Source organism: Vombatus ursinus, unplaced genomic scaffold, assembly GCF_900497805.2.
Source record: "Vombatus ursinus unplaced genomic scaffold, bare-nosed wombat genome assembly UNPS02014941.1, whole genome shotgun sequence".
Lineage (NCBI taxonomy): Eukaryota > Metazoa > Chordata > Mammalia > Diprotodontia > Vombatidae > Vombatus > Vombatus ursinus.
Window position 1 is genome coordinate 3738444 of NW_020954719.1, and position 24057 is coordinate 3762500.

The 24057-nt window shown below is 35.5% G+C and overlaps 1 protein-coding gene across 3 annotated transcripts in view; it reads right to left on the reverse strand.

Annotated features, from left to right (window-relative positions):
* The window catches only part of CCDC91 (coiled-coil domain containing 91), a 475330-nt gene that overhangs the window by 285455 nt on the left and 165818 nt on the right, over positions 1-24057 (reverse strand). For all 3 annotated transcript variants that reach the window (XM_027844380.1, XM_027844381.1, XM_027844382.1), the window contains 3 exons: positions 11613-11755; positions 9490-9693; positions 4606-4710 (listed from right to left, as the gene is read on the reverse strand). In XM_027844380.1, coding sequence (XP_027700181.1) covers positions 4606-4710; positions 9490-9693; positions 11613-11755 — 452 coding nt within the window. The remainder of the gene's footprint in view (positions 1-4605; positions 4711-9489; positions 9694-11612; positions 11756-24057) is intronic.

Below are 24057 nucleotides of genomic sequence, written 5' to 3' on the forward strand. Positions count from 1 at the left end.
ACCTATTCCATTGATCCACCACTCTATTTCTTAGCCAGTACCAACCAGTTTTGATGATTTGCTGCTTTATAATACAATTTAAGATCTGGAATGGCTAGGCCACCTTCCCCAGCATTTCTTTTCATTAGTTCTCCTGATATTCTGGACCTTTTCTTCTTCCAAATGAATCTTGTTATTATTTTTTCTAACTCTCTAAAATAACTTTTTGGTAGTTTGATTGGTATGGCACTGAATAAGTAAATTAACTTAGGTAGAATTGTCATTTTTATCATATTAACTCGGCCTACCCATGAGCAACTGATGTTTTCCAATTATTTAGATCTGACTTTATTTGTGTGAAAAGTGTTTTGTAATTGTGTTCATAGAGTTCCTGGGTTTGTTTCGGGATGTAGACTCCTAAATATTTTGTAATGTCTACAGTAAGTTTAAATGGAATTTCTCTTTCTATCTCTTCCTGTTGGGCTTTGTTGGTAATATATAGAAATGCTGATGATTTATGTGGGTTTATTTTATAGCCTGCAACTTTGCTAAAGTTGTTTATTATTTCAAGTAGTTTTTTACTTGATTCTCTGGGATTCTCTAAGTAAAACATCATATCATCTGCAAAGAGTGATAGCTTTGTTTCTTCTTTGCTTATTCTAATGCCTTCAAAGTCTTTTTCTTCTCTTACTGCTAAAGCTAATATTTTCACTATGAAGTTGAATAACAGTGGTGATAATGGACATCCTTATTTCACCCCTGATCTTATTCGAAATCCTTCTAGCTTTTCCCCATTATATATTATGCTTGCTGAAGGTTAGAGATAGATGCTATTTATTATTTTAAGGAAGACTCCATTTATACCTATGCTCTCTAGTGTTTTTAATAGGAATGGGTGTTGTATTTTGTCAAAAGCTTTTTCTGCATCTATTGAGATGATCATGTGGTTTCTATTAGCTTTGGTGTTGATATGATAAATTATGCTGATAGTTTTCCTTATATTGAACCAGGGCTGATTTTATTTCTATGAACGTTCCAAATGCTTATTTATTATTGAATATTCATCTTTTTTCATTTATAGGCAAGCTCATATATGCAGTGTAGATCGTCCTGGACTGAAGCTTTAGCTCCATTTGGAACACATTATTCCATTCCTCCCACATTTTCTGGTGAGTGCAGAATAGTCTTGTGATATTTGTTTCTTTCATTGTATCTGATTATTTCTAGAACTTGTTGCTTCTGAATTGAATTATTAAATTTAAATAATTTTTTTTTGTTTTCAGTTTTGACGTTTTTTTCTGTTCGCAATCTATTAATTCTTTCAATTGGTATTTCATTTTCTGTTTTCAGAAGTTCTGAGGAGTTCCCTTGTATTATTTCTTGTATTATGGTGTTGAGGTTTCTTGGCTTATTGGTCTATAATCCTTAGACTGTCTCTACATATCTTGTCTTTGATATTAGTTTGTTTTGTAATACAAGCATATTTTCTTTTAATTTTTTTTAAATTTATTTTCTTCCAGATTTTCCTTCTGTTTACATTCCCAATCCATTGTTCTTTCTTTTATTTCTTTGGTGAGACTTGCCATCAGAGATTCAACTTTTTCTATTCTGGCTATTATTTTTGCTGTATAGCCCATTAATTCTATTCTCATAATTCTCATTTCTCTTCTGAACCACTCAGGAATAGAATATTGTTGTTAGCTCCATATTCTCAAATTCCACAAGATCCTCTGTCTCATCAATTGTTGAATTGTTTTCCTTTGTTTTCCAGTATTTATTCATAGATACCTACACTCACTAGATTTGAAAGCCAAATTTTATTCTGTTATTAATATTTTCCCTATTGTTTTATCTGCTTATGTATTTGAGTTTTCTTCTTCCTGAGACCTTTGGTAATTTCAATCTTTTTTTTCTTTATTTTCCTCTATTGTTCACTTTCTGATTCCTTCCTCTTTGATGGTGGTTTCCCAAGGGACTGGATCTCAAAGTATCTCAGACACCTCCGATGCTGGGCAATTCACAGTTCACCAACTTAGATTTCTGCCTCAAATTACTTTTAGGGGAAAAGAACTAGGCTCAGCTGGATGCTGAGCTCTTTCCCTCAGGCTTACTAGAGTGTCACACAGCTTGACCCCCACACAAAACATTCCCTCTGCAGCTCAGTATTTTGGCCCAAAAGTGACAGTTCAGAGGGCTGCCACACTGCTGCTATGGGTCACATTTCTGTATTTTGGTTTTTCAAAGCTAAGGGGGACAGAGGTGCTCTATTTCAAGCCCAGAATTGTGTTCTACCCTTTCCCTCTTTTTTTCTGCTCTCCTGTAGTGAGTCTTTGCAATTTAGAATGCTGATGACACAGTCTGTTCAAAATTCAAACAGTCTGTTTGTCATAGCCCAGGCAAGTCTAAGCTTGAAGCCTGGATCTCCATGATAATGGAGAGGAGGGAGGTCAAACTTAGGGAATGGGCATGGCTGCTGTTGCTCACTCAGTCAACAAGATTTTTTGCTTTATATATGCCAGACAACGTACTAAGAACTGGGCATACAAATAAAGACAAAAACTGTCCTTGACCTCAAAGAGTTCACACTTTAATGGTGTAAACAACAAGTAAATAACTAGATACATACAAGATATATACAGAATAGATGGAAAGTAATATGAAAGAGGAAGGTACTAGCAGCTGGGGAAATAAAAAGATATCTCCTACCAAAGATAAGATTTGAGCTGAGTCTTGAAGGAAGACAAGGAAAGAGACAGAAGTGAGGGGGCAAAATAGTCCAGGTATGAGAAACAGCCAGGGCAAAGACATAAATATAAGAGACAGAATGTTATGTTAAAGGAATTGCAAGTGAGCCAGTGTAGTTTTATCATAATAAGGAGAAAAGTATAAGAACAGAAAGGTGGGTAGGTTTTTATGAAGAGCTATAAATGCCAGAGGAGTTTATCTTTTATCCTGCTGGAAACAGGAAGCTCCTAGAGATCACTGAACAAGAGGGGATGGCATGGTCAGACCTTTGGGAACAGCATATTTGCAGCTGAATGGAGAATGCTTTGGAGTGAGGAGAGGTGGAGGAAGGAGACCAGTTTGAGATCCTGAACGAGGGTAATGGGTATATCACTAAAGAGAAGGAGATATACATGAGAGATGCTGTGAAGACAGAAATGGCAAGATTTGGCAACAGACTAAATATGTGCAATAAGAGAGAGTGAGGAGTTCAAGATGACACTGAGATTGCAGGCCTGGACAACTGGGAGGATAATAGTGTCCTCTATCATAATAGGGAAGTTCAGAAAAAGGAACGATTTAGTGGGAAAGATAACAAGTTGTTTTGTGTAGTTCAAAATGTACAAAAGGCAGTTGGTAATGTATGACCCTATAGGTCAGGAGTTTTGAGAAAAAGACCATTAGATGTGGAAATTAAGAGAACATTGGTGACTTTGCGCAGGTAGAAACCAAATGATAAAGGGTTTAGAAGACAGTGAGTGGAAGGATAGAAAGAGGAGACATCTAATATACATAGACCTAGAAATGTTTGTAGGTTGCAGAGAAGAAAATAGGGAGAGAAGGAAGATTATGCGCCATTTTTGTGCCCTTGCAAAGGCCTGAAATATATTCTTTTCCTTATGTCCACCATATGGAATACCTAGTTTCCTCCAAAGCCCAACTCAAATGTCAATAATAATAGTTAATATTTACAGAGTACTTTAAGGTTCACAAAGGGCTTCATCTCATTTGAATCTCACAACAACCTTATGAAGTAAGTGGTGTTATCTCTATCTGACACATGGAGGAAACTAAGGCTGAGAGGTTAAGTGACTTATTTGCCCAAGGAAACAAAACCAGTCAGTGCTTAGCATTCTACTCACTATGCCACCTAGCTGCCCCTATACAAAGCAATTTTGGTAAAAGAACACTAGAAACTGTGGGTGATGGGGAATGGTAAATCAGAATAGGATACTTGTGGTGGTTGGTAGCTAGGTGGCACAGTGTGATAGAGCACCGGCCCTGAAGTCAGGAGTACCTGAGTTCAAATCCGGCCTCAGACCAAACACTTCACACTTACTAGCTGTGTGACCCTGGGAAACGTCACTTAACCCCAATTGCCTAAAAAAAAAAAAATTGCTTTGTATAAATATTTTATTATTTTCTTTAATTTTATATATATGTAGTATTTCCCAGTGAAAAAAATTTAAATTATTTGAAAACAAAGACTATTTATTTTTGGTTTTGTATCATCAGGGCTTATAAAAATCAATATCATATTTAATAAATATTTATTAAATTTAATAAATGCTTGTTGAATGACTACTGAATGGATCAATCAGCTTGAGTACCCTTATATACCTAAATCAGAATAGGATCTTTTTTAGCAAATTCCTTGCATCTTTGGTTCAACAAAGTCTTAGTCTCTCAGAGTCTAATGGACATCAAGAGTTCATGCTACATTCAACTTCTTAAATTGCCATTTTAACAATTTATAGATATGTATTGATGGAAATCCTAGTTAATGTTTAATCCATTTTAATTAAATATTCACTCTCAATATTTACTGAGCACCTTTTAAATTGACACCTCAAATCATTTCATTAAAATTATTATATTTTAAATATTAAAAAGTGAGTTTACCTGAAGCATTTTGTATTTATCCTGGAGAAAAACTGCTTCATCTTCTTTATCTTTTAGGAAATCTTTTTCTAGGACTCTATGCTTTTCCACCAATGTTTCTAAATCCTAAAAGGAAAAAAGCAAAGAGTACCAGATTTTACAGCGGAGACTGTCAAAATTCACTCTAAGATATTTTTTTTTTTGGCCAAGAATTGTAGAATCTTATACATAGGTTAATTGAATAAGATTCATTACCCTAGATTTTATACATGTAATCAAAATTTCCATTTACAAAGGTCTTTATATTCAAAGGCACATGAGGACATTGTAACATGCCTGAACATGAGGCCCTGGGCAATGGCTACTATTTATTGTAGTACTGATGTACTTCTTAATTATTTAATATGTTTTACCAGATAAGCGATACAATTTTTCCATCTTCAGCATTGTTCTTTTTCTTTTTTATGTTTATTTTTTAACATTCATTTTTTTTAAATTTTGAGTTACAAATTCTCTCCCTCCTCCCAATTCCTCCCTCACCCTCTGAGTAGTGAAGGAACATGATATCCATTATACTTGTTAAGGTACACAAAACATATTTCCCTAATAGCCATATTAGAAAAAATATAAAGAAAAATAGTGAAAAAAAACGCTTCAATCTGCACTCATATCCATCAGTTCTCTCTCTAAATGTGGGTAGCATTTTTCATCATGAGTCCTTTAGAACTGCCCTGGATTACTGTTCAACAAATACTTATTAAATGCCTATTATGTGTCAGGCACTATGCTAAACATGAGGAATACAAAAGGCAATCCCTTTCCTCAAGAAGCCCACAATCTAATCAAAACCATGCTACCATTTTTACGAGGTTCCTATCTCTTTTTATGTTTCACTGACATTATTCCCCAAACCCCATTTTCTCCATAAGTTCTGTGGTTTTAATTGCAAGATTTTGTATGTCATGGTGCTTTATGGGAAGACATATAGCACAAATGATCATCCTCTTTAATTTTTAAAATATTTCAGAATATTTGCAATTCTGAAATAAAACAAATGTATTAACATACAGAAAATTGCTCTGATAAAACTACAGAAGGGCATTTCAGTTAATATCTGACAGCTTCATATATTCTCTCTGTGTAGAGAAGAGAAAAAATAGGTTTCTACACCCTTGCTATAAATTTATCCAGTTCTTTTTTACTAAACAAATTTAGTTAAGTAGAGTCTCTATTACAAAAGAGGCTGATGAACTAAGACACAGACTCATGAGATTCTAACACTTTCACATTATCCCCAAGATACTTAACAGCCTAGTGCTGCATTTTCCATGAAAAAGCAACATCTATATACAACACACAGGATGTCCCAAAAACCTTTAAGCAGCTTTAAGCTTTAATAGTTTATACATACATGGTTGTTGTCCTTTGTTCTCAAAGACAACAAAAATGACATCACTATGTTGGGGTTAAGGTAAAATATGTCCAACTGTGGCTGATTAGACCAATAAGAACTCAGAAGGTTCTACCACAGGCTGGGCACAAATAGTTCATATGAACATTTGGAGAGGAGATATCTCTAAATTTGTGCATCTCAGGTTTCCTTTGAGCTACTGCAATTCTGCCTGGATCATAGAGCACAGCACCTTCTTTGATGTAAGTATGCCATGCAAGGCAGTCCTGTGTCAATGTCTCCCATGTCTCACAATCAACTTCAAAGTTCTTCAGGGAGACCTTGAGAGTGTCCTTGTATCACTTCTTCTGACTTCCGTGTGAGCTCTCTATAGAATATTATTTTAGGCAAACACATGTTTGGCATTTGAACAACGTGGCCAACTCATTGGATTTGCACTTTCAGCAGTAGAGTTTGGATGTTTAGCAATTCAGCTCCAGAAAGGACCTCAGTTTTGGGTATCTTATCTTGCCAGGTGATAGTCAGAATCTTCCAAAGACAATTCAAATAGAAGCAATTCAGTTTCCTGGCATGGCACTGGTACACTGTCTAGGTTTCACAGGCATACTACAATGAAGTCAGCACAGTGGCTCTGTAGAGCCTAATATCTCCTTTGTCTCACACTTTTCATTGGAGCCTCCCAAACTGAACAAGTTCTGGCAATGTGTGCATCAACTACATTATCTATGTAAATATCCCTGGAAAGTATATTAACAAGGTAAACAAATTTATCTACAGCATTCAAAATTTCTCCATTTGCTATAACTGATGGCACCATGTATGGATAGTGTGGTACTGGCCAGTTGAAGAGCCTCTGCTTTCCTGGTATTAGCTTTTAGGCCAAAACTAGCACAAGCAGCAGAGAATCAATCCATATGTTGTATCTCAGTCATAGAGGCTGTATTGAGTACACAACAATCTGTGAACAAAAAGTCATTCATCAACTCTCCCTCCACTTTAGTTTTGGCATGTAGCCTTTTAAAGTTAAGTAATTTACCATCAGTGCAGTAGACTTTGATGCCGTTTTCATCCTCCTTGAAGAAGTCCAACAACATCAATGAAAATATCATATTAAATAAAAAGCACAGAAGTAAGCACAAAGCCCTGCTTGTGTAAACTGACCAGTGACTGGGAAAGTGCAAAAGCATTGTCCATTATCTAGAACCCATGCCAGCATGCTGTCATGAAACTGATGTACAACACTGATGAACCTCTGTGGGCAATCAAATTTTGCTAGGATTTTCCATAAGTCCTAACTAACAGTATATCAAAGGCCTTGGTCAAATCAATGAACATTATGTACAATCCTCTCTTCTGTTTCTGCATTTCTCCTGGAGTTGTCAGGCAACAAACATCATATTGCCAGTTCCTTGGCCCTTTCTGAAGCCACACTGGCTCTGGGGAAGATGACCATCTTCCAGGTGAAGGATCAGCCAATTAAGGACAACTCTGGCAAGAATCTTGCCAGCAATGACTAAGGGAAAAAGATTCCCCTGTGACCCTCACAGAATGAGCTACTTCCCATTCCTTTACAAAGATGGACAGTGGAGGCATCTTTGAACTCTTGGGGGATGATGTCTTCTTGCTATATAACTTGGAAGATTTCAGTCAGTTTTTGAATGAGCAGTGTACCCCATACACTGTAAATCTCTGCTAGAATGGAAAAAAAAAGCACCAGGCACTTTGCCTAATGGCCTTCAAAACCTCTTCTTCAACTGCAAGTTTGTCTGGAGAGAGATTGACTTCAACCTGGGGTATATGCTCAATGGCTTCTGTATTGGTTGATGATGGTCTTTGAGAACACTATGGAAATGTTCAGCCCAATTCTCCAGGATCGTGTCCTTATTGTTAATCAAGGTGGCTCCAACAACCCTGAATAACTGAGATGTACAATAGATCTTTGGCCCATAAATAGCCTTCACGACATCATAAAAACATTTTGGATTGTTACTGTTGGTGTAAAACTGCCTTTCATCTGCCTTCTTACTGAGCCAAGAATCCTGCATCTCTCTCTAAGCTTTGCTTGCTCTTTACTTTTGATAGTACTCTACTTTTTAGAGACAGATGAACTATCCTGCCAGTAAACTCTGTGGAGTTCTAATTTTTTTCTTTAGTAACTCCTGAATTTCACCATCATTTTCACCAAACCAATCTTGTTTGAGCTTAAAGAAGTGCTCTAGTCTGTTGATATTAAGTCTTCTAGTAGTCATCTTGCCTTGGGCCTGCTGCTTTTGTTGAATGGAATATTTAGCTTGGGGAGGATAAGTCTAAGATCAGTCCAGCACTCTGTGCCACACATCATCTTCATCTATTCTCCTTACAATGATAAAATCTATTAAATGCCAATGTTTGCTGCAAGTGTGCATCCACAAAGTTTTATTGCATTTAAGTAAACAGAAGACAATGTTGGTGATGAAAAGGTCATGAGATACATAAGTCTTTGATAGTAAGTGACCATTGCTGTTACTGTTTCCAACTCCATTCCTCCCAAGCACTCTCTGCCATCTCGGATGGTCTATGTCTACTCTGGTGTCAAAGTCACCTAGAATTACAAGCCTATCCTCTTTTGGAACACTGATGATGAGGATCTCCAGGTCTTCATAAAATTTTTCTTTGACCTCATCAGGGTTCATCATGGTGGGAGCATATGCACTGATGATGGTGGTGTGTCATTTTCCTGAAAGGGGCAATCACATTGTCATGTGTCTGTCATTCACTCACTTTGGAAGGCATGCAAACTTTTTGACTAGATTTATTTTGCTGGGGTGTGGCCACTGACCATGCTACAGCTTCTTAGAGCCACAGGTGAGAGTTGAGTGTGAATCAGGTGGACACCAAAGGTAGAAAGCAGTCCCTGCTCAGCAGCCCTTACAACTCTTTTTCCTTAAACATTTCTACATACCATATATCAATATGTACATGTATATGTTTGTGTATGTGTGTGTATATATAAACACACATATAGATATGTACATATAAACATGCATATAGATATATAAACACATATAGATCTATATGTATATTTATAATTTATGTGAATAAACTACATGGGTTTATGTGGGTATATGTGAATGTGTACATAATAACATGTAACTACAAATAGTTATATAAACATATAATTACATATACATGCACGCACACATACACATATGCTTCTATGTATGTGTTTGCACGTACACACATATTAAATTATAGATAGTTACATATATTACAAATGAAGTCCTAAGCTAAGAATTCAAGCAAAAAATTAATAAAACTTACTATGCATACTTTCTAAACGAGCTTTTCTCACACTGCAAATTACTTATCAAAGTTTTTCCTTGGCACTAGATTCATTTCAATGAGTAAAAACATGTTCATGCAATACAGTGTTAGTTTCCTCTGATAAGTTTTTAATCATGGTAGGGCTCCTTTAATCAAGTTTCAAAAGCTTCTGAAAGCAAATGCCATCATACCTTTCTAATTCTCTGTTTTTCTTCTTCAGAAGCTTTAAGTTTAAGCTCCAAGCTTGCAACTTTTTGTTGAAGTTCCATGTTTAACTCAATAGCTTTGTGATCCTCAGCAGTATCATCCACAAGTGAAATTGTTTCATTAGACTTTTCATCAGTTAAATCCAATGGAAAAACTGAAGGATCAATAGTATTTGTTGATTGCTGAACCTAATCCACATGGAAAAAAAAAAAAATCAAAGGAGAAAAGCTTACAATGGACCAATCAATAAAAACATCTCAAGGGCGCTAGAAACCACATTTGGAACGTTTTAAGTAAATTGACAAAACCATACAAGTATTACAATAACCTCATCTTTTAGAACAGGACAAAATTTCCTCCAAAATATTTGTTATTCGGTTTATAATGCACGAAAGAAACTTTATAAATATCTTCAAAGCAAGGTAAAGTACGTTTTATTGGTCACATTTTGGTCCAAGAACAACTGGAGCACTTAGGGGTTTCCACAAAAATCTCTATATACTACTTTGGAGCTAACTGAAAGTCTACCATGTTTTCAAAATGATTCCCAAATTCTAGGGATAGAAAACAGATGCTTCCAGATCTTCTATAACACCCTGGAAATCAATACTAGTCTCATGTAATTTCCCATTTGGATTCCTTTAGCCATCTATACAATTTTCACAACAAAATTCAAATGAATGTCCTAAGCATTAAGTATATCGTATGACAATCCTTGAAAAAGATAGTTTTACATTTTGACTCAATTTCTATGAAGACGAAGATTAAGAATTACTCTTCAAATTCTTTTTTAATACTTGAAATTCTTAGCTATTAAACAAGTGAAATTTTTGACCATTATTCTTAAAAATTCAATGAAAACTAATAAACTCAACAAAAATTCTAAGATTTTTTTTAACTGGAGAGAGAACTCTCAGTTAGGAAACTTCCTATACTAACATCTACATTCTTAAAGCTCACTCATCAACTTACAGTCTTAGAAAGTTCCTTGGAAAACTGATAAGTTATATAATTTGTCCAGGGTATGCGTTAAGAGACAAAAGTTGAACTCTGGTCTTCCTGAATATGAGGCCAGGCTCATTAACTGAAATGTCATCTACCTTTCACCTGCAGATTGTGTCCTCTTTCAAAGGATGATTTTCTCCTATAATACAATATCGCTCTATTACTTAAATAAATAATGTTGATACTATGCAAATATTTTAGCTTACTATAGATTTGTGATTTATCCAACTTTAATGAATGCAATTTACAAATAGGAAAACTACCACAAAAAATCTGTTGTTTTTGTTGTTCAGTTGCTTAAAGTTGTATTCAACTCTTTGTGACCCCACATGGGTTTTCTTGGCAAATACACTAGAGTGGTTTACCACCTAACTCTTTGTGCAGCTTCAAATTCAATATGGTGAAAAGCTAAGAACCAAGAAGCAGATTTTGCCCTCATTAATTCATATTATCCTTACAACATCTCTGTGGTAACAGTGAAGATATTTTTCCCTATTTCATAAATGATCCACAGAGGCACCAGAAGGTTAAAAGAGGTACCTCAGCCTATTGTTACATATGTATATATATAAAAATACACATATAGATATGTATATATAGACATGCATATAGATATATAAACATATATAGATCTATATGTGTATATATATATATAATTTATGTGAATAAACTATATAGGTTTATGTGGGTATATGTGAATGTGTACATAATAACAGGCCCAGCAGTCTACCCACTGTACTACCCAGCTGCCCATTCATTTTACAGATTACAATATTGAGGCAAACATGATTAAGTGACTTAGCCAGGATCACACAGCTAGTATCTTAAGCTAAATTTGACGCCAGGTCTTCCTGGCCTGATGCTCTACCCCTGTGCCACCTAGCTGTCCACTACAAAAAGAGTCTATTTCTCAAAAAACAAAGAACGAAAAAAAAAAGCAATACTTACTATCTAGCTGAACCAACTACCAGCTGGCTGGTAAAGTCAGATTATCTCTAATTTGATAATACAATACACACACACAAATGGTTTTAAGGTAGTAACACAGATTTCTATTAAAAACCAAGATCCTTAACTGATCTTTATATACTGCTTGACTTACAATATTGTTGGTGGTTTGTGGAACAACCAGTGCACTATCCTGTGATGAAATGATGGGCTTAGAAGAGACAAGATGAGCTGAAGACAAAGACTGCTCCAGAAGACTCTCAGGAGACACAGGTGGGGGAATGTGGACTCCAGATACTAATAAAAATAAAATTTAAGAATTAGAAAAAATAAGGCACAACTTTAAACAAGTTAAACAGGATTACTTTCTGATATATGTAACAAATGGTCTTAACAAAAAATATTTGAAAGTTCAGAATGAAAAACAGTATGAAACACATAGTTAATGGAGACTGATAATATAAATTCCAACACACATTTTTAAATTATTAATTTATTTACTTCAATTATTAATTGCAATACTATATAAACTATTTGGAAAAATAGGTGAAGAAGGAGTCCTACCAAATTCTTTTTCTGATACAAATATGATGGCTCATACTAAAAGGAAACAGCCAAAACAGAGAAAGAAAATTATAGACCAATTGCCCTAACGAATATAAGATGCAAAAAAAAAAAATTTTAAATATCAGCAGAGATTACAGCAACTTATCTTGAAGATAATATACTATGACCAGATAGGATTTATACCAGGAATGCAGGGTTGGTTCAATATTAGGAAAATATCAGCATAACTGACCATATCAAAAAGAAAACTTAACAGAAATCATATGATTATCTCAATAGATGCAGAAATAGTTTTTGACAAAACACAACATCCATTCCTATTAAAAACACTAGCAAGCATAGGAATAAATGGAATCTGCCTTAAAATAATAAGTAACATTTATCTAAAACCACATAAAGAAATATATGTAATAGGGATAAACTAGAAGCATTTTTAATAAGGTCGAGGTTGAAACAAGGATGTCCATTAATACCCCTGTTATTCAATATTGTACTAGAAATGGTAGCTTTAAGCAAAAAGAGAAGAAAAAGAAACTGAAGGTATTAGAATAGGCAATAAAGAAACAAAGCTATTACTCTTTGCAGATGATATGATGGTATACTAGAGAATACTACAGAATCAACTAAAAAACTACTAGAAATAATAAACAACTTTAGCAAAGTTGCAGGATATAAAATAAATCAACATTTCAATATATTACTAACAAAGTCCAAGAGCAAGAGATAGAAAGAGAAATTCCATTTAAAGTTACTGTATACATTATAAATAATTGGGAGTCTACCAGGCAAAAAAAACCCAGAAACTGTATAAACAAATTACAAAATACTTCTCACACAAATAAGGTCAGATCTAAATAATTGGAAAAAATCAGTTACTCATGGATAAGCCAAGCTAAAATAATAAAAATAACAATTCTACCTAAGTTAATTTACTTATTCAGTGCCAAACCAAAATACCAAAAAATTATTTTATAGAGCTAGAAAAAAATAACAAAGCTTATCTGGAAGAACAAAAAGCCTAGAATATCAAGGGAATTAACGAAAAGAAATGCAAAGGAAGGTAGCCTAGCCATACAGATCTTAAATTGAATTATAAAGCAGCAGTCATCAAAACTACTTGGTACTGATTAAGACATAGAAGGGTGGATAAGTGGAATAGGTTAGGAACACAAGACACAATGGTCAATGACTATAGTAATGTAACGTTTGATAAACCCAAAAGTCTCCAGCTTCTGAGACAAGAATTCACTATTTCACAAAAACTGCTGGGAAAACTAAAAAATAGCAGGGCAAAACTACGCATGGACCAACATCTTATACTAAGTACCAAAATAAAGTCAAAATGGCTATACAATTTAGATATAAAGGCTGATACCATAAGCAAACTAGGAGAACAAGGAACAGTTTACCTGTCAGATCTATAGAGAAGAGAAGAATTTATGACCAAACAAGAAAAAGAGGACATTATGAAATACAAAATGGAAGATTTTGATTACATTAAATTGAAAAGGTTTTGCACAAAGGCAATGCAACTAAGATTAGAAGGGAAGCAGAAGGCTTGGAAATAATCTTTACAGCAAGTCTCTCTGATAAAGGCCTCGTTTTTAAAATATATAGAGAACTGAGTCAAATTTAAAGAATATAAGTCATTCCCCAATTGATAAAAGGTCAAAGGATATGAACACATCACTACTGATTAGAGAAATGCAAATCAAAACATCTCTGAGATATCACATCATACCTATCAGACTCGCTAACATGACAAAACAGAAAAATGATAAATATTGGAGAATAAGTGAGAAAATTGGAACACTAATGCATTGTTGGTGTAGTTGCGAACTAATTCAATCATTCTGGAGAGCAATTTCGAACTATGCCCAAAGGGCTACAAAATTGTACATACCCTTAGACCCAGCAATAGGTTTGTATCTCAAAGAGATCATAAAAACAGGAAAAGAACCCACATGTACAAAAATATTTCATAGCAGCCCCTTCTGTGTTGGCAAAGAAGTGGAAATTGATGGAATACTCATCAATTGGGGAATGGCTAAACAAGTAGTGGTATATGAATGTAATGGAATACTATTGTGCTATAAGAAATGTTGAGCAGGCAGACTTCAGAAAAACCAGGAAAAAACTTACATGAACTGATGCTGAGTGAAGTGAGCAGAACCAGGAGAACATTGTACACAGTAACAGTCACATTATGGGATGACTGACTTTGACAGACTTGGCTCTTCTCAGCAATGCAAGGATCTAAGACAACTCCAAAGACTCACAATAACTATTGCATGAAAATGGTGCTTCATACAGTCACTACATCAAATCTGAATCTATAGAATCAGACCTACCCCTAAAGTTTAGAATATTCAATAACCGGAAGAAGGTTTGAATGAATGGTCCTATCAAGTTTGAGTTAGGATAAGGGTGCTACAAACACAGAGGTGGAATGATAAGATAGCCAGAGGGTAGGGTGATCAGATGACTGGACACCACAAATTGGTACTCTGTGGCAAGGGTCCTTCTGATGGTATACTGGTAGACCTCTCAATGACACAGGGAGCAATTACCCTGGCTCATGTAAAGTGGTTACTTCACTCGCTGCTAGAAAAGGATGCCAGGGAGAGAGTTGGCAGTAAAGAAAGTGGCAAGTCCAGCATTCCCTGGTTGTTTACCATCCTGCAGAAGTTAGACTAAGAAAACCTAAAATAAACTCACACAAAGCATTAAATAAGTAGAGACAAAACTCTTGGCGTTTAAGAATCTTACAAGGAAACCTGAGAAGCAGTTAATGGAGCTGGTAACAGTACATGTGAAAAACTCTCCTGTTGGCGGAGAAGAACAACAGGTTAAAGCCAGGAACCCACAGGCCTGGAGATCAAGAAGTATTGATCCTAAAAGTTTCACTGCCTCCTATTAAGATCAGAGGCAGGAAATCACCATCACCATCACTGTTCCTGACCTCATTAATGTCACGGAATGACCAGTTAGTTCAGTCCCAATATGAATGGTATGGAGTTATTGACCTCATCAAGGTTTTTTCTCTCTATTTCTATTGCTGAAACTAGTCAGGAGCATTTTGATCTCGCCTGGCAAAGTGTAAGAATCCAAGATTCTTTTATTGTCCTTCCTCAGGACACCTGAACTCTCCCTCATACTATCACATTATGGTGCATAGAGACCCGAAAGAGGCCCCCCTTCCTGGGAACACTGATGTATGTCATAATGTCATAATGAGGAAAACACTGAAGAGATGTGAACTTTTACCAATAGTTTAAAAAAAAAAAGCCCTAGATGTGTCTTATTACTGCTGTTAGGGGTAGAGTGATTTCCTCCATTAGAAGGCAAGAAATGGTCAGCTTTAGGGACACTAACTCATGCCACACAACTATACAGGTGTGGGCTGATTAACTTCTAAAATAGGTACAAGAGGTTGGAAAAGCAGTGGCTTAGGAAAATACTATGGTCAGTGAGAATAAGTGCTCTGGGAATGGGAAAAGGAGTCACAGAACCTGATATCCCATTGCAGAGGACAATGATACCTTCTCCCAGAGGGAGCTGTGGGTCTGGGTCCTAAAACACTGAACTGGTAATAAAGTAACTGATGGCTAGATTATGAGTGTTGGTAAAGCTCCACCCAAGCCTAAGGCATCTTCTAAAACTCCTGCCCCATTTAAAACATTCAGAGGATGCTACAGAAGGCGAACCGTGGAAGGAAGGAGTAAGATATTCATCCAGTCCTTTTCAGTAAGGACTATATGGTATGTGATTAGGGCCAAATGAAAAGCCCTGGCATTGTCTGAAAAATCCCATGTAATTAACATGAAACATGTCAAGGAGGTAAATATTTCTTCTTTAGTGACAGAAATGAAGGAAGTTGTATTACACTTCATCAAAGCAATTCCCTTCACAAGATTCTTGTGTTAAACATAAGGAAGGCAGATGGCACTAGAATAGTGGCATAGAGGTAGAAGAATGAGGAAAGAGAATAAACATTTATATAGCATCTATTATATGCCAGGCTCTATGCTGAGCACCTTTATAGATATTATTTGATTTGATGCTCACAACAACCCTGTACAGTAGGTGCTATTATTATCCTCATTTTACAGTTAAGGAAACTGAAGCAAACAGGTTAAATGACTTGTCCAAGGTCATACAACTAATTATTGTCTAAGACCAGATATAAAATTAAGTCCTCCTGAATCCAGGACCAGTACTCTAACCACTGCACTACCAGCTGCCTTTGTGAGGGAGGCAAAGTCTCATACCCATCACCATCACTGTTCCTGACCTCATTGATATCATGGAATGACCAGTTAGTTCAGTCCCAATATGAATGGTATGGAGTTATTGACCTCATCAAGGTTTTTTCTCTCTATTTCTATTGCTGAAACTAGTCAGGAGCATTTTGATCTCACCTGGCAAAGTGTAAGAATCCAAGATTCTTTTATTGTCCTTCCTCAGGACACCTGAACTCTCCCTCATACTATCACAATTATGGTGCTTAGAGACCCAAAAGAGGCCCCCCTTCCTGGGAACACTGATGTATGTCATAATCTACACCTAGCCAAAACAGTGTCGGATCAGATGATGTCCCTGATGAAGGATCAATGATGGGAAATGAACCCCAAAAAAATCCAGGGTCCAGACTACTCAGTCAGGTTTTGGGGACTACAGTGGCCTCATGATAAGCCAAGAGATTTAACGGACTCTTCAGGTTTAGTGAACCTGTATTTCCCACCTAGGTATCCTGACGGGCCTGATTTACTAAGTTACCTGAAGTCTACTTTTTTCATTTATAATTCAGGACAGGCTACACAGTCCTAGAAAATCTAAAACAAGCTGCCCAACAAGCTCTCTCCTGAGGTCCTTATAACTCTGTAGGGTCCATCTTTTTAGGAGGTCTCTATCCAAAAAAACCTAAATAGACTAATTAGAGCCACTGGTAGGCACTAAGTGGTGACCAGAATAGGGAACTATCAGGAACCTAGAACTCCAAGTTTCCCAAAGTAGTCATTCAATTTGCTTGACTGTTGCTGGGCCCTACTTGCTACTGGACAAATAATACAGAATCAGATAAACACTCTTTGTCCAGAATTGCGTAATGCAATTATGCAACTTGGATACCTCCAAAAATTTTAGGTAAGACACAAAAAGCTTATATTGTTAAATGGAAATAGTGCATCCAATATCACATTTGCCTAGGCACTTCTGGTGTTAATTCCCTTCACAAACAAGTGGCAACTATACCAGAGACTGAAGTCTCCAGTTCAGGCCCTACAATCCTGTCTCCAACACTAACATAATTGACCCCCATCTATAAAGACCTGACTCCTGCAGATTGCCATTTTGCTTGGTTTACCAGTAGTTCTAGCTGCTACAGGAGAGGCATACATAACTGCACTTCAGCAGCCACTAATCTAGTAATAGGAGATATCTTAGGAAATAGGGGTCCTGGCAAGTCTTTCCAGTGTACTGAGCTCCAATCTGCATGACTGACATATGAGAGATCTTTGAGGAATAACTAGGCAAAGAAGATCATATAGTATACTAAATCCTGTGAAGTAATTATGGGGCTGGCCAAGTGCTCTGAGGCTTGGAGAGCACAAGACTTGGACAATCACCCCTTTGGGGTGAGAACCAATGCAGGAGTTTTGCCTATGCCTCCCACTGCATTTAGTTGTTTGTTGGCATGTCAGCATAAGATAAACCATGTGTTAAATAATCAACCAGGTTGTGGTCATTACAAAAACAGCAAAGATTGGGGAGTGGGTCCATTGCCAATGTGGACAACCCATCTTGTGCTGGATATAGTATTATATCATTGCCCTAACTATGGACAAAGTCATTATTCCTGTGCAGCTAAGCTCTTAGTTCATTTTCAGGCACCCACCCAGGCCAAGTGGCTCTCAACCTGTCCCAAACTGGAAAAACAGGAAGCTCCAAATATACATTTCAACAAAATGTCTTGGCAAGTAAGCACTTATCATAGTGCTTAGCACACAGCAGGTGCTTAGTAAATGTTTACTGATTAAATAAAAATCTGGAACACTATCTTTATTATACTTTTAGCACTACTACAAGAAGTTTCTTTCTTTCTTTCTTTCTTTTTTTTTTTTTTTTTGCTTTTTAGTTAGGCAATGGGGGTAAGTAACTTGCCCAGCATCACACAGCTAGTAAGTGTCGATTGTCTGAGGCTGGATTTGAACTCAGGTCCTCCTGATTTCAAGGCCAGAGCTCTATCCACTGTGCCACTAGATGCCCCCAAACAAGTTTCATTTGAATGTTACTTTTCATTCTTTCAACATCAAAAGAAAATGGACCACAGAACAGTTAAAAAAATTGTTTTCACACATTCTTAATCCTTCAAATGAAACCTTTTAAATTCAATAGTAATTCCTAAATATTTGAGGTATAATTGCTGAAATTACAAAAACCAAATGATTCTTGATAATTTTTAACTGTAAGAAAGTGAGTCAAATCACAATTTTGTTAGCTGCCTTTCCCAAATACCAAGTTGTCATACAACCTGATTTCAACTCTGAAGTTTAAATTTAACTCATTTAAATGCCTCATAATATCTACAATGAAAGTCAAATCCTGAAACCAATTCTTATTATTAAGCTGTTCTGCTAACTCTCATTTCTAAAAACATTTTGATTTCATAACAAAGTTGCCAAAATCATTTCAAAACTTTATACGAAAGGAAAGTCAGTGAACTTCTGTATAATAAAGTAAACCTTTCTAGTCCCTTTCAATTTCCAAGAGAGGAAAAATGTCACTGATTCAATATTCTTTTTTTTATTAACTTATTTTGATTTATCAACAATCACTTCCATAAGCTTTTGAGTTTTAAATTTTTCTCCCTCTCCCTTCCCACCTCCCTCCCCAAGATGGGACACAATCTGATATAGGCTATACATTTACATTCCTATTAAACATATTTTCACATTAGTCATGTTGTAAGTAAGAATCAGAACCAACAAGAGGAATCACCAGAAAGAGGAAACTAAAACACAACAGAAGGGAAAAAATATCAAATATTATGCTTCGATCTGCATTCAAACCCATACTTCTTTCTTTGGATGTGGATAGCATTTTCCATCATGAGGCCTTTGAAAATGTCTTAGATCCCTGTATTTCTGAGAAGGGTTAAGCCTATCAATTAGTCATCACACAACATGGCTGTTAACTGTGTACAACATTCTCCTGGTTCTGTTCACTTCACTCAGCATCAGACCATACAAGTCTTTCCAGGTTTTTCTGAAGTCTGCCTGCTCATCATTTCTTATAGCACAATAGTATTCCATTACATTCATATACCACAACTTGTTCCGCCACTCCCCAAATGATGGGCATCTTCTCAATTTCCAATTCTTTGCCACCACAAAAAGAGCTGCTATGAATATTTTTGTACATGTGGGTCCTTTTCCCATTTGTATGATCTCTTTGGGATACAGCCCTAGAAATGCTATTGCTGGGTCAAAGGGTATGCATATTTTTATAGCCCTTTGGGCATAATTCCAAATTGCTCTCCAAAATGGCTGGATCATTTCACAACTCCACCAACAATGCATTAGTGTTCCAATTTTCCCACATCTTGTCCAACATTTTTCATTTTCCTGTTTTGTCATCTTGGCCAATCTGATAGGTGTGATGTGGAACCTCAGAGCTGTTTTGATTTGCATTTCTCTAATCAATAGTGATTTAGAGCATTTTTTTCATATAATTATAGATGGCTTTAATTTCTTCATCTGAGAACTGCCTGTTCTTATCCTTTGACCATTTATCAACTGAGGAATGACGTATATTTTTATAAATTTGACTTAATTCTCTATATATTTTATAAATGAGGCCCTTATCAGAGACACTGGTAACAATTATTCTTTCCCAATTTTCTACTTTCTTTCTAATCTTGGTTGCATTGGCTTTGTGCAAAAACTTTTCAATTTAATGTAATCAAAGTTATCTGTTTTGCATTTCATAATGTTCTCTATCTCCTGTTTGGTCATGAATTATTCTGTTCTCCATAAATCTGATAGATAAAGAATACCTTGCTCTCCCAGTTTCCTTACAGTATCAGCCTTTATATCTAACACTGACTCAATCTTTAAGACGATTCCTGTTTTCTTAACAAACTTCAGTATATATTCCATTTTTCACTACTTTTGAGGAAGACAGTTCCTTGGTGTACAATGCAGTGGAAATGACGAAAATTTACTATCAGGAGTAATTCAATTCTGTTTTGCCAATAATTTTGCTACAATTCCACTTTTCTCCCCTATCATTGCTATTGAACTATTCCATCTGTAGCCACAAAGACTAGTTTTGATAATGGAAGATTATACTTTTCTAAAAGTCTATTTATTTCCTTAAAAATATCTTCACCTGTTGTCATGTCATTAAGAGAAAGAATATTAAGCAGTTCTTCCTTCATATTAAGATTTTTGTCACATGCATAAATAAATACAATTACTTGAGATAGTCCACTAATATCTATGCTTTCATTGACCACAATTAAAAAAAATCAATTTCCCAACTTCAAGTTTTTCATTGATGTCAGCAGCAATTTCATTAAATATTTCTGAAAAATCATTTGATGATGAAATATTATTTAAAAGTTTTTAACTCTTTCAGAACAAAGAATTTCAGTGGTTTTCACGATATACTCTTTCACAAATTTATCTTTACTAAAACACTTCTAATGTTTAGCTAATAGCTCTCTTTTTTTTAACTAAATAGGCTACATTTTTTCAAAAAGCTTGAGTGATTCCATAATCCTTTAAAAATGGATACACGTCTTGTCTATTTCCTTATATTGTAAGCTCTTGTTTCTAGCTATAAATAAATTTATAATTTTCTTATCTTACATGAATTTAAGTTAAGATTCTTCTTTCTCTTAACTCTTACCTACAGTAGACTCAAATTTGAAAGCAACAAAATATCATTTCCTGCATTCCATTTAATGCAAAATGAACTTCAGTGGTGCATGGATCAAAACCATAGATCAACTGCACCAACTGTGCTTAAAATAACTTCAAGGGCAAAATTTGCTTGTGTAGGTGCAATGACTTCCTCCAATAGGATGAGAATTTCAAAACACAACAGACACTTCATATGGTACAAGAAAGGCAGAACATGCCACAAGGAGAACAATCAGAGAAGAGGAAGTGCTGCCCCACACTTCTCACTTCTGGTTTCTTTTACTTTCTCAAAAATAATAATCTATGCAAAGAAATGGAGGACATGACTATGTGCTTAGTGTGCCACAAGGCGCTTAAGTCAAATGATAATATATAATTTACAGTACACCATAATGACAGTTACCATGCAAATGAAAAATGACATTTCTTTTTTATCAATACCCCTTCAAATATCAAAACATTTCTTCATAAATATCTAATATATCTATAATTTAAAATATTATAGATATTAAAATATCTAAACTAAAAATATCAAAGTTCTTTATAATCAGCTATTTTCTGATTTTTTTCACCAAAAACAGATTGAGATTTCCAAAGACAACAATAAAATTACATATAATAAAAAAATTCAAAGAAAATTTTATGATTTTTAGTTTTAAGTTTTAATATTATCTATGTATTATTGTGTTATTTATTTTGTTAAATATTTCCTAATTACATTTTAATCTAGTTTGGGCTACACTAAGGAGTATTCTGTGTTGTGAGCCACAGTCACAGGGTCATGTTTGACACCTCTGCTCTAAAGGATTCTTTAGGACCTTGTTACTTTGGTGGTAGTATATGTTAATACCATAATCTACCAGAATTATTCCCTCTATTCATCTTCCATATGATTAGGTTAGATTTTCCCTAAAAGGCAACCAAGCCAGGACTTGACTAGAATAGGAAGGAGTTTCCCAGTCACCTAAGGACATAAAAGTCCCACTCATATTGGATTACTAGCCTTGTGACTTGGTAAATATCTTGAAACCCTGTGAGTCACCATACCCTAACTTGTGGATCAGATGCATTTATATATGGAGACCATCTACCAATGCTAAATGTTACTGTATTCTTATTAAATACCCTGGCTGTTACGTGTTATTGTTCAGTTGTTTTCATTTGTGTCCAACTCTTCATCACCCCATTTGAGGTTTTCTTGACAAAGATATTGGAGCTCCAGCTCATTTTACAGATGAAGAAACTGAGGCAAATAGGATTAAGTGATTTGCCCAGTGTCACATAGGTAGTAAGTATCTGAGGTCAAATTTGAACTCAGGTCCCCCTAACTCCAGGGCCAGTGCTCTATCCACTGCACCTCCTAGCTACCCCAGATAGGGTTTGATTAGAGTTTAAACTATTGACTAACTTGGGTCTATCCATTAATTATCCTTTGAATCACCTATAACTTTGGTAGATATAATTATCTCAAAAGTTTTGGGTAATATTTTTGCCATATTATTTTAGGAGCACTACTTCATTTTTGACTCCTTTATTAGGAAATACATACTACCAACTTTGATGGACTGATGATTTCATCAAAGTGAGTACTATCTACTAACTCAAATTGCCATTCTTTCCTGCTCACGTTGTGTGATTCTTGCAATTTCTTTTCTCTCCTGGCTTTGTTCTTCGTTTTCTGGACTTCAAAACTACGTCTACCTCATCAAGGACCTTCCCTCAGTACTTAGGGCCTCCTCACCCTGAAACATTCTACCAACCCTGTGTCTTTCTCACTATGGAATATTCCTCTGCAAGGCCAGCCACCCTTCTCCAATAGTGAGGTCATCTTAGAGCTTCTGTTTTGTGGAATAGCCCAGAAGACTTAACATTTCCCTCCTTTGCCTGTTCTTGACTTCCTGGACTTTAAAATCATGCCCCTGTCCTGGTTACCTTCTTCTCTCCCCCTACCTCCACATCAAAACTTTAGCTCCTTTTTGTGAGTCATCTTCTTCCCCTAGAATGTAAACTTCCCTAGGGCAGACAGTGTCTGCAAGTTTTGCTTGCATTTGTATTACAAGCACTTAAAATATGTATGTATGTGTGTATGCTCAGTATGAATCTTAATTTTGGAAGAGTAAAGTCTGATTTTTATTTCTAGTCCTTTTCTTACAATTTCAGAATAAAGACTTGCTTGTTCATGACAAATGTGAAAATATGTCTAGTATGAATATATGTGTAAAGCCTATATCAAACTGCATGCTATCTTGGGGTGGGGGAAGGGGAGAGATTGGGAGAACATTCAGAACTCAAAATCTTATAGAAGTAAGTGTTGAAAACTAAAAATAAATAAAATTTTTAAAATATGTTTAAAAAATTATGTGTTTGTACTAGATGGCCTCCAGGATCTTTTCCAACTAGAAGCTATGATCCTATGGTCCCGATTCTTAATAAATGTTTGTTGAAATAATGAATAAATAAATGAGCACAAAAAATGAAAAAAAAAAAGCCTTACTTGTTCTTAATTCCCTTAATTAGACAACTTACTTTTTTCCTTAACCTATATGTTGCATAGATTAAAGAAAAAGTAAGTCATGTAACAGTTTTAGCATAGATTTTTGGCATAGGAAAACAGAGGACAACAGATCTAGAGTTCAAACAAATAAATGTTTATGAAACACAGGGCTCATCACTCTAAGGCAACTATTGAACAACTGATACTTCCTGATCAAACAGGATTAAGAGGGGAGATTCAAATTAAAAATTCACAGAAATACTTTTGAAACGAACAGACCTCACTTTACATAGGAATAGTAAATGACTGACAATGGGACTATATCATTTGATTTAGCAAAAGTAACTAAAAGTGATGTATTTCCAAACAAAGCATATGAAATGGCTTAAATTCCAAAAGCTAAACTGAAAGGCATTCCATGGATGACATCCACATTAACTCAACCAACAATCTGTCAGCAAAGAAGTATCAAATAAAACACAAAGTCATTAAAACTTCTTTATAGAAATGGAAGGGATTACGATAGTGATTAAGAATCAGATCATTGCCACCAGAAATAATGGAGTTTATCCTTAATGAGCATGGACTTACTGATCAATGCAGATCATACA